At 61.7% G+C, this 11111-nt stretch overlaps 1 protein-coding gene across 6 annotated transcripts; it reads left to right on the plus strand.

Annotated features, from left to right (window-relative positions):
* Positions 1 to 389: 389 nt before the first annotated feature.
* Positions 390 to 9447, plus strand: LOC309584120 (class I histocompatibility antigen, F10 alpha chain-like; the record flags this gene model as incomplete). Of its 6 annotated transcripts, XR_014227199.1 has the most annotated exons (9): positions 2951 to 3044; positions 4650 to 4913; positions 5746 to 6021; positions 6253 to 6525; positions 6612 to 6719; positions 6824 to 6859; positions 6979 to 7011; positions 7834 to 8173; positions 9259 to 9447. XR_014227199.1 is itself a non-coding variant. In XM_082300057.1 (8 exons), exons 1-8 carry the CDS (start codon positions 2969 to 2971, stop codon positions 7962 to 7964), a joined length of 1197 nt encoding a protein of 398 aa, XP_082156183.1. In that variant the 5' UTR covers positions 2951 to 2968. The 6 variants fall into 6 exon arrangements, 5 of the variants coding, with proteins under 5 accessions (XP_082156182.1, XP_082156183.1, XP_082156184.1 ...); XM_082300057.1 differs by lacking the exon at positions 9259 to 9447 and having other exon boundaries at positions 7834 to 8334; XM_082300058.1 differs by lacking the exon at positions 9259 to 9447 and having other exon boundaries at positions 7855 to 8334.
* Positions 9448 to 11111: the final 1664 nt, after the last annotated feature.

Below are 11111 nucleotides of genomic sequence, written 5' to 3' on the forward strand. Positions count from 1 at the left end.
GGGAAACCCGAACTGGGCATGGGGCTCTGCAGCCGCTCTGGGATTTGTGATCACCCAAAGGAAAGGGAAAGGATAGGAGAGAGAGAAGGAGATTCAGAATACGGGATTGGGGTCACAGTGCCCAGTCCTGCTCCCTCGGGGGTGGGGCCCCGCACCCGCAGGACAAAATGGATCTGCGGGTCCCGGAGCTTTCCCCGCTTTGGGCCGAACCCAGCGGGTTCCAGGCAGAGTTTGGCCGCAGGGCCCGGGAGTTCAGCCCAGCCCGGCACAGGGGTCCCGCAGGGCGTGGCCGGGGAGGGTTCGGGGAGGGGATCCAGGTGAATTCCCTGGAATTCCCCCTTTTCTCCTCCACCCCCGCGCTCCCTCGGTCACTTTCGCTTTCGCGTTTCCCAAACTGCGCCACAGCTGCGCTCGGTGACGGCTGCGATGGCTCCAGCGCTGGGTCTGGGGGTGCTCTTGGGGCTCCTGGGGCTCCTGGGGGCCCCGGGGGAAGCGACGAAAGGTGAGTGGGACCCCCGGCACCGGGACCCCCCTGAATCGCAATTCCCGGGCACCGGGACCCCCCTGAACCTCCATTTCCGGCCACCGGGACCCCCCTGAACCGCAATTCCCCGGCACCGGGAACCCCCTAAACCCCCATTCCCGGGCACGGGACTCCCCCGGCACCCCCATTTTTGGTCCTGTGTCCCCCCTCCATCCCCTTCCCCAGCATCGGGACCCCCCTGTCCCCCCTTATCTGGCACCGGGATCCCCCTGAACCGCCATTCCCGGGCATGGGGATCCCCCTGGACCCTCATTCCCGGGCGTCAGAATCCACTGAGCCCCCATTCCCGAGCACGCGGACCCCCCTGAACGTTCATTTCCTGGCATGGGGACCTCCCTGTCCCCCCTTCCCCAGCACCGGGAACCCCCGGACCACCTTATGTGGCACCGGGACCCCACTGAACTTCCATTTTCGGGTGCCGATAATCCGAATTCTGGGAAGGGAATCCCCTGGTCCCCCATTCCTGGGGATCGGGACCCCCCTGAACCCCCTTATCCGGCACCGGGACCCCCCTGAACCCCGATTCCCGGGAAGGGAACTCCCCTGAACCCCCATTTCAGGGTACCGGGACCCCCTGCACCCCCTTATCTGGGACTGGGACCCCCTCCTGTACCCCCTTCACGTGTCCCAGGGGGTCCCGGCGGGTCCCAGGGGGTCCCAAGCGGTTGTCGCGGGGTCCCAGGGGGGTCGCAGCGCGGATCCAGTGGGATCCAGCTGAATTCCCGGGAATTCCCCTTTTGTCCCCGTCCCCTCCCCCCCCCCCCCCCAGCTCCCTCGGTCACTTTCGCGTCTCCCAAGCTGCGGCAGCGGGATCTGCCCGGCGCCTGCCCCGGCACCGGAACCGCCCTGCACCCCCATTCCTGGGCAGAGAGACCCCTCTGAACCCCCATTCCTGGGCACCGGGACCCGCCTGAACCCCCATTCCCAGCACCGGGACCCTCCTGCACCCCCATTCCTGGGCACAGAGACCCCCCCTGAACCCCGATTTCCGGGAATAGAACTCCCCTGAGCCCCCCATTCCTGGGTACAGGGACTCCTCTGGATCTCCATTTCAGGGGAACCGAGACCAATTCCCCATCTCGGGGACCCCCTGAACCCCCAATTCCTGGGCACCGGGACCCCCCTGAACCCCGAATTCCGGGAAGGAAACTCCCCTGAACCCCCATTTCAGGGTACAGGGACCCCCCTGCACCCCCTTATCCGGCACCGGGACCCCCCTGCACCCCCATTCCTGGGCACAGAGACCCCCCTGCACCCCCATCTCCCGGCACCGGGATCCCCCTGAACCCCGAAACCCGGGAAGGGAGCCCCCCCCCCCCCGAACCCCATTTCCTGGGCACGGGGACCCCCCTGAATGTCCCTTTCCGGGCACTAGAACAGCCCCCACCCCAATTTGTGGGCTCGGGCACCGCCCTGAACTCCGACTCGTGGGCATCAGCACCCCCCGACCCTCCATTTCTGGGCACCGGGACCCCTTTGAACCCCGAATCCCAGGAGGGGAAGCCCCCGACCCCCTTTTCCGGGGGACTGGGACCCCCCTGCATCCCTTTATCTGGCACCAGGACCCCCTGAACCCCTTATCCTGCACCAGTGCCCCCCGCACCCCCTTTCCCGGCCCTCCCCTCTCCCAGCCCCCAGCCCCCACTTTTCCCTGATCCAGGGACCTCCTGCACCCCCATTCCTGCCTTTCCCAGCCCCCAGCCCCCTTTTTCCTCAACACCGGGGATCCCTGGACCTCCTTTCCTGGGCACTGGGATCCACCGGATCCCCCATCCCGCCTCTCCCAGTGCCCTCACCCCCTTTCCTGGGCACTGGGATCCACCGGATTCCCCATCCCGCCTCTCCCAGTGCCCTCACCCCGCTTTCCTTGACCTGGGAGCCCCTGAACCCCCATTTCAGGGTACTGGGGCACCGCTGCACCTCCTTATCCGTGACTGGGACCCCCTCCTGTATCCCCTTCACGTGTTCTGGGACCCCCTGCACCCCCTTATCCGGGACTGGGACCCCCTGCACCCCTTCCAGGGCATCCCGCCCTTCCCCAGACCCCAGACCCGCCCTTTTCCTTCACCTTTGGACCCCCCAGGTCTCCCAAATTTCCGTGTCCCCCCAGTTCTCCACTCCCGGCGCTTCCCAAAAGGGGGTCCCAGAGGGCTCCAGGGGGGTCGCAGCGGGGATCCAGAGGGATCCAGAGGAATTCCCCTTTTCCCAGCCCCTCCCCTTCCCCCCCCGCGCTCCCTCGGTCTCCTTCGCTTCCGCGTCCCAACCTGCGAGACCGCGATCTGCCCAGTGACCGATGACGTCACTTGGGATCCGAGTCGTCATTGGCCGGCAGGAAATAGCGGCGCCAATGGCGGGGCCGGAGGCGGTGCTGGGGGCGGGGCCAGGGCTGGGGCGGGGCCGAGCGGGGCCGAGCGGAGCAGCGCGATGGCTCCAGCGCTGGGTCTGGGGGTGCTCTTGGGGCTCCTGGGGCTCCTGGGGACCCCGGGGCGGGCGACGAAAGGTGAGTGGGACCCCCGGCACTGGGACCCCCTGAATTTCCATTTCCGGCCACCAGGAACCCCCTAAACCCCCATTCCCGGGCACAGGAACCCCCCGGAACCCCCATTTTTGGTCCTGTGACCCCCCCTCCACCCCCTTCCCCAGCACCGGGACCCCCCTGTACCCCCTTATCTGGCACCGGGACCCCCCTGAACCGCCATTCCCGGGCACGGGGATCCCCCTGGACCCTCATTCCCGGGCGTCAGAATCCACTGAGCCCCCACTCTCGAGCACGGGGACCCCCCTGAAGGTTCATTTCCTGGCACCGGGACCCCCCTGTACCCCTTTCCCCAGCACCGGGAACCCCCGGACCGCCTTATGTGGCACCGGGACCCCCCTGAACTTCCATTTTCGGGTACCGAGACCCCCTCGAATCCGAATTCTGGGAAGGGAATCCCCTGATCCTCATTCCTGGGGATCAGGACCCCCCTGAACCCCCATTTTCGGGCACCGGGACCCCCCTGAACCCCGAATTCCGGGAAGGAAGCTCCCCTGAACCCCCTTTCCCGGGCACCGGGACCCCCTGCACCCCCTTATCCGGGACTGGGATCCCTCTGCACCCCCATCTCTCGGGCATCCCGCCCTTCCCAGACCCCAGTCCCGCCCTTTTCCTCGGCTTTTGGATCCCCCAGATCTCCCAAATTTTCGTGTCCCCCCTGTTTTCCACTCCCACCGCTTCCCGAAAGGGGCTCCCGGAGGCTCCTGGGCGTCCCAGGGGTCTCCAGGGGGGTCGCGGCAGCGGGGATCCAGTGGGATCCGGCTGAATTCCCTGGAATTCCCCTTTCCCCCCCTCCTCTCCCCCCGCGCTCCCTCGGTCTCTTTGGCTTTCGCGTCTCCCAAACTTCGCCCCGGGCTCCGCCCGCCTCTCCCAGCCCCAGCCCCCCTTTCCCGTGTCCCAGGGACCCCCTGCACCCCCATTCCTGCCTTTCCCAGCACCCAGACCCCGCTTCCCTCCGCAGCGGGGACCCCTGGACCCCCTTTCGTGGGCACAGGGACCCCCTGGACCCCCCATCCCGCCTCTCCCAGTCCCTTCCTTGAACCTCGGACCCTTCCCAGTTCCGCTTCCTGAGCCTTGGACACCCCCAGACCCCTCCAGTCTCTGCGTCCCCCCAGCTCTCCACCTCCTGCGCTTTCTGATGGGGGTCCCAGGGATCCGGGAGGGTCCCAGGGGGGATTCTGGGCTCTGGGACCCCCCTGAATTTCCAGTCCCGGGCACTGGGACCGCCCTGCACTCCTTTATCCTGCACCAATCCCACCCGATATTTCCTTCCCGGCCTTCCCCAGTCCCCAGACCCCCCCTTTTCCTTGACCCTGAGACCCCCTGGACCCCCATTCCCGCTTTTCTCAGCCCCCAGCCCCCCCTTTCCTCTGCATCAAGGACCCCCGAGCCCCCCATTCCGGCTATCCCAGGTCTCCCCACCTCATGACTCCTCTTTCCCTGGCACTGGGGACTCCCTGTATCCCCTTTTCCTGGGTCATGAGATCCCCAAGCCCTTCCCAGTTCTCCCAGTTCCCCTTTCATTGATCCATAACCCTCCCGACCCCCCAAATCTCCGTGTTCCCCCAGTCCTCCACTCCCTGCGGTACCTGTACGTGGCGGTGTCGGAGCCTGGCCCGGGGCTCCCCCAGTTCATGGCCATGGGGTTCCTGGATGGGATCCCCTTCCGGCGCTACGACAGCGAGCGGGGCCGGGATGGGCCGCTGACGCCGTGGATGGAGAAGGGAGCAGAGCCGGGATATTGGGATGGCCAGACTGAGATCTCTAAGAGGAACCAGCAGATCAGTGCCGTGAACCTGGAGACGCTGCGGGCCCGGTACAACCAGAGCAGGGGTGAGTGGGGGGAGCCGGGGCTGGGATGGAATCCGTGGGGCTGGGCTGGGATCTGTGGGGCCGGGATGGAATCTGTGGGGCTGGGCTGGGATCCGTGGGGCTGGGCTGGGATCCGTGGGGCTGGGCTGGGATCCGTGGGGCTGGGATGGGATCTGTGGGGCCGGGATGGGATCCGTGGGGCTGGGCTGGGATCTGTGGGGCTGGGATGGGATCCGTGGGGCTGGGCTGGGATCTGTGGGGCTGGGATGGGATCCGTGGGGCTGGGATGGGATCTGTGGGGCCGGGATGGGATCCGTGGGGCTGGGCTGGGATCTGTGGGGCTGGGCTGGGATCTGTGGGGCCGGGATGGGATCTGTGTGGCTGGAATGGGATCTGTGGGACCGGGATGGGATCCGTGGGGCTGGGATGGGATCCGTGGGGCTGGGAATCTGTGGGGCCGGGCTGGGGATCTGTGGGGCCAAGATGGGATCCGTGGGGCTGGAATGGGATCTGTGGGGCTGGAATGGCACCCGTGGGGCTGGAATGGGATCAATGGGGCCGGGCTGGGGTCTGTGGGGATGGGCTGGGATCTGTGGGGCTGGGATGGGATCTGTGGGGCTGGGCTGGGATCTGTGGGGCCGGAATGGGATCTGTGGGGCTGAGATGGGATCCGTGGGGCTTGGATGGGATCCGTGGGGCTGAGATGGGATCTCTTGTGATCCCTGGGTTTGGGATGTGGATCCATGGGGCTGCAAGGGGCTGGGATGGGATCTGTGGGTTTCCATTGGACTCTGGGGCTCCGTGGGGCTGGGACACAATTCCATGGGTCTCTGTGGGTCTGATTCCCCCCCAGATCTCCACACACTGCAGTACGATTACGGCTGTGACCTCCTGTCCGATGGGAGCGTCCGTGGATTCCGCCGGGATGGTTACGATGGGCGGGATTTCCTCTCCTTCGAGCCGGGATCCCAGGGCTTTGTGCCGGCCGACGGCGCTGCCCAGGTCACCACGAGGCGCTGGAATAGTGACGGGGTCACGGTGGAGCAACGGACGAATTACCTGGAGCACATCTGCCCGGAAGAGCTCCGGAAATACGTCGGATATGGGCGGGAGGCGCTGGAGCGCAAAGGTGGGAGCAGAATTCCTGTGGGAATCTGGGATTTGGGAATGGAGGACCTGGGAACACGGGAATTCCTGTGGGAATTCCATGGGCAGATCTCACCCCTATCCCATTCCTTTGGGAATTCCATGGGTGGATCTCACCCCTGTCCCATTCCTGTGGGAATTCCATGGGTGGATCTCACCCCCATCCCATTCCCGTGGAATTCCATGGATGCATCTCACCGTTGTCCCATTCCAGAGCCCCCCGATGTCCACGTGTCCGGAAAAGAGGAATTTGGGACGCTGATCTTGTCCTGCCACGCCTACGGATTCTACCCCAGGCCCATCGCGGTCAGCTGGATGAAGGGGGATGAAATCCGGGATCAGGAGACGGAGTGGGGCGGGGTCGTTCCCAACAGCGACGGCACCTTCCACACCTGGGCCAGGATCGAGGCGCGGCCGGAGGAGCGGGAGCAGTACCTGTGCCGGGTGGAGCATTCCGGAATGCCAGAGCCCGGGATCTTTGCCTGGGGTGAGGCTGGGAGTGTGGGAATTGGGAATGTGGGAATTCCCAAATGGGGATTCCTCTCCCCCTCCTCACTGTCCCGCGTTTCCCAGAGCCGGAATCTGGCGGGAATCTCACCCTGGTGGTCGCTGTGTCCGTCATCGCTGCCATCGTCATCCTCGTTCTCCTCGTCGGATTCATCATCTGGAAGCTCCAATCCGGTATGGGGTCGACACAGGATGGGGGTTGGGAAGGGGCATGGATCCACCCGGCACCATTCCGGGAATCCCCCACCACAGGTGCTGATCCCACTTTATTTCCACAGGGAGGAGGCAGAAGCATGGATACAGCCCGCCAGCCGGTGAGTACCAGCGGTGGATCCGGCTCCGGATCCCCTCCGTGCGAATCCCAGGATGGATCCTGGGGGTAATCGCAGTGTGTGATCTGTGCTGGAATCTCATGGATCTTCTCTTTCTGCAGGAAAAGACATGGGAACCAACGGCTTGACTGCAGGTACGGAGTGGGATTGGGGTGGGATTCCAGAGGGGGATTGGGGAAGGATGGATGGAGTGGGATCAGGTGGGATGGATGGAGTGGGATTGGTGTGGGATGGATGGAGCAGGATCAGGTGGGATGGATGGAGCAGGATCAGGTGGGATGGATGGAGCAGGGTTGGTGTGGGATGGATGGAGCGGGATTGGGGTGGGATGGATGGAGTGGGATTGGTGTGGGATGGATGGAGTGGGATTGGTGTGGGATGGATGGAGCAGGATTGGTGTGGGATGGATGGAGCAGGATTGCAGCAGGATTGGGGTGGGATCAGGTGAGATTCCAGAGCAGCTCCTGCTCTCTCCATGGGCTCCACAGGCAGGTCCATCCTGTGGGATGGGGACAGGGACAGGGTGACACTGTGATCCTCTCTCATCCCGGTACAAATCACTGCCTGAGTGATCCACGCAGCGGAGCCGGAGCCGGCCCCTTCTCTCTCAGATTCAGCAGATTCAGCCAAGCTCATCCCACTGCTCCCACCTGTGGTGGCCGGTGAACGTACATTACAGGGGACAGAGAGTTCTCAGTAAGACAAGTCCCTGGTACCATAAGAGCCTTTTTATGCTAGGGTGACCAAAAAGGCTTCTCCCAGGATGCACGGTTCTGTTAGGTTAATCTACCCCAGGTTGAATTCCCTGGTTGGCTGTTGGCCTCTACCCCTCATCACTCCCCCACAGCTTCCCCACTGGTCCCCGTTCCCTAGTCCCGTCTTTTCCCCATCCCTGGATAGAACTGTGAGTTTCAGGATTATGTTTGTATTTGCCCCTGCACCTTTCGACAGTGTAGAAGCAATAAATGCTCCTGCAGGAACGCAGGCAAGTACCCTTCTCGACTCTGCTACCGACTGTATTACTGAACCCACCCGTGCGTCTGTGCGTGCCCACGTGTGCCCCACAAAGCCGGGACAGAGACAGTAATAAACGGTGCCCCAACGTGGATGGCCTCGGACCATCCCCGTCTCCGGTAGTTTCTGGACTCAAGTCACATTTTGAAGGAGCCATGGCCCCAAAGAAACCTCTGAGTTCTATCAGGGGCTCAGCGGGGGAGACCAACAACCTTCTAGGGAAAGAGAACGCTGGTCTGAAGTCAGCGGACCACCCTCGAGACTTTTATTTGACCCTCTAAGGTAATATGGGTCACTTTTGTATCCTTTTCTGTTAATTTCCTTTTATCTCGAGGGTTGGGAAGAGAGGGAAGATGGGGGCAGAGTTGTCTCCTGCAGGAAGTTTCTCTCCCAGTTCTTGTTTGGGAAAATTATCTTTATACCACAGAAAGTTTAAAACATTTTGTTCAATGGTTATTTAAGCATAATAATAATAATATTTAATAAAAATATTTCATGAGTATTTAAAACACTTTGTGCAATGGTTATTTATGTTGGGAGAAGGTTATTTGCTTTACAAGCTAGCAAAAGCTGTTCATAGTCTTGGAGAATGGTTGGGAAATTTTAACCCCAGTATAAAAAACCCTTTATCGCTTATCTGTCCCTGCATCCCTGTTCCCTGTGCCCTGCTTCAAGGGAGACCGGGAGATGGATTCTGCCCGAGTGCACAGGGGTACCACGGTTTCCCTGCCTCCTCCCAATCTTCTTTGTTACCTGCCCAGCGTGGTGCTGGCCAGGCCATCTCGGGTTCTGCCCCAGACCTCCCCCCCGTACCTACTTCTCCAGTTTTCTCTACTTCAAATTTGATCCAAGATCGTGGCGGCAGCAGAGTCAGACACACAATCCCAGCTGCTGCTTTTATTTTTAATTCTCCCACCCCCACTCTGCTCATACAAGATGGTGGCAGCCCTGTGGTGGCACTGGTGGCTTTTTGCCTGCGCGCGGTCCCTCCTCCGTGCCCGGCTCCCCCCCCGCGTTGATCTGTGTTGCATCGGCCCCCCCCCTCTGCCGGGGTCCCCCCCGGCTGCAGACCCTGCATGTCCCTCCTGTGCCCCTGGCCCCTCCATCGCTGGTCCCGCTCATGAGACCCAACCCACCTCACGTTCCCACGAGGCCGAGAGCGGGGGTGGGGAATCAGGGGGATGGGGAAGCAGAGATTAAATGATTTACTAAGAATTGGTTTGTTAGGAGCAATGCATACCGCTTGCCCAACACTTATTGTGCCTACCAAAGCAGGATGAGAAGATATGAGACTATTGATAAAGGCGAAGGAATCTTGACCAAAGATCCTGGTTTTAACCTAAAGCTAACTCAAACCACTCTTGAAGTTTGTAGACTCAGCCCAGGGACATAAAGAGCACGCGCAGGGAGGAAAGGTGAAAAGTTCAGGATGAGGAAGACCCTTTACTTCATCTGAGGAAGACTCTTATTTCATCTCGGAGACCCCTGCCCGCGACCACCAGACAACGCTGCGCAAGCGCAACGCGGATGTAAATGACTTTTGGGCTCATTGTAATACGAGGTGAGGCTGGGCGGGGCCAGGTAATGAATATGTATAGGCAGATTGGGAAACTCAATGAATATGGAACTTGTAACCCGATAAATACCAAGCTGAACGGGCCCGGAGCCGCCGGCAGGGCGGCCGTGGCGCAGCAGAGGCGCCATTGGCGGAGCGTCTGTGCGGGCCCGGGAGCGGCGGCGGCGGCCGGAGCCCGCTGAGGCGGCGGCGGAGCTCGGAGGCGGCCCCAGCGCAGGTGGGAGCCGCGCTCGGTTCTGGCGGGGCTCGGGGCTGGCTGCGGGCGGAGGGGGCGGCAGGGGGCTGTGGCGGCTTCGTTGTGCCGTGTGGGCGCCGTGTTGGCCCTGGCGTGAGGGCGCTGCGGGAGCGGCTGCCCGCGGTCTCCTTCCCGCTGCTGCCTCGGCAGGAGCCGCTGCCGGAGCAGCGCTGGCTCGTCCCGGGGGCTGTGGGTAGGACAGAGGTGGCTGCCCCGTGGCCGGGAGTGTGCGGGAAAGTTCCCGTGGCCAGAGGTTTGCGTGCCCAGAGGAGCCGGAGGAGTCCTGTGAAAGTAACTTTATTCGTGGTCAAAGGGAGAGGCCACGGGGCATTTCCCGTGGGGTCTGTCCAAGCGTTGGAGGACGCAGCCTCCTTTTTATGCCGATTTGCCCGGCCGCATCTCCGTGTCCCTTTCCGCAGTGGCTGAGGTCCTTGGAAGGTACAGACTTCCCGATCCGCCTGCTGCATGTGCCCCTTAATGTGCACCCCCACTTTGTATAACAGCCGATATTCATGGCTCTGTGAAGTTTTATTTCCTTTGTTCTCTGTTTCCCCACTTTTCCTTGGCCATCTCTTTGCCAAGAGCACTTTGAGTCATTTAATTTTCCACAACCTCCTGGTCCTTCTGCTGGAAGAGAATCTGATGCCATCCCAGGGTGAAATGTGGCGTTGCTCATGGCAGTGGATTGGTGGGTGAGAAGGTCAGGAGCTGGAGCTGTGTGCTTGGTTATGATTTGGAGGACAGCTTGTGATCTAATGATGCATTGAAATGATCAGTGGGTTCTCTGGCACCTGGTATGAATTCGTTCGGGTTCCCAGGGGCTGCTCCATGGTGTTGTAGGATTTGTTCTGGTGGCCGTTCATCTTTTCCCCATTTTTGGGCGCTCCCAAAAAGGCCAGGGATGCATCAATTGACCGCTTTTCTCTGATTAAGTCATCACATCCTTGGATTCCCAAGTGATTTCGCTGCGCTTGTGTCAGCAAAAGCAGCCCAGTGGTCAAACCCACCCTGTATAACACAGAGAGTGCCAGCAGATGTTGGAGTGGGGAGAGGGATGATTCCCCCCCGCTTTTGTGAGTGAAGTTCTCCCAACATTCTCCGTTTGCTGTTTTCCTTTGCAACTTCAGGGATTTCTGTTGCAGAGTCAGAGATGCTCAGTGTGGGCTCTGCCTTTAGCGATGCAAATTCCGTCAGTGCAGGGAGGCAGAGCTTGGGGTGAGGGGCAGAGGGAATCAGCCCAATTCCTGTGGCAGGCAAGGAGAGCCTGGGACATTGTGCACACTTCCCCCAGCAGAGTTAATTTGCATTTCTAAAGCTCCTCTGCTGGCTGCCTGGAAGGAAGCTTCTCCTCCAGGGCAGCCATCAGGTGACTCACAAGTGGCTCTCCCCCCTCCCCAAATGCGGCTTTT

The sequence above is a fragment of the Coloeus monedula genome (genome assembly GCF_965178545.1).
Source record: "Coloeus monedula genome assembly, chromosome: 36".
Lineage (NCBI taxonomy): Eukaryota > Metazoa > Chordata > Aves > Passeriformes > Corvidae > Coloeus > Coloeus monedula.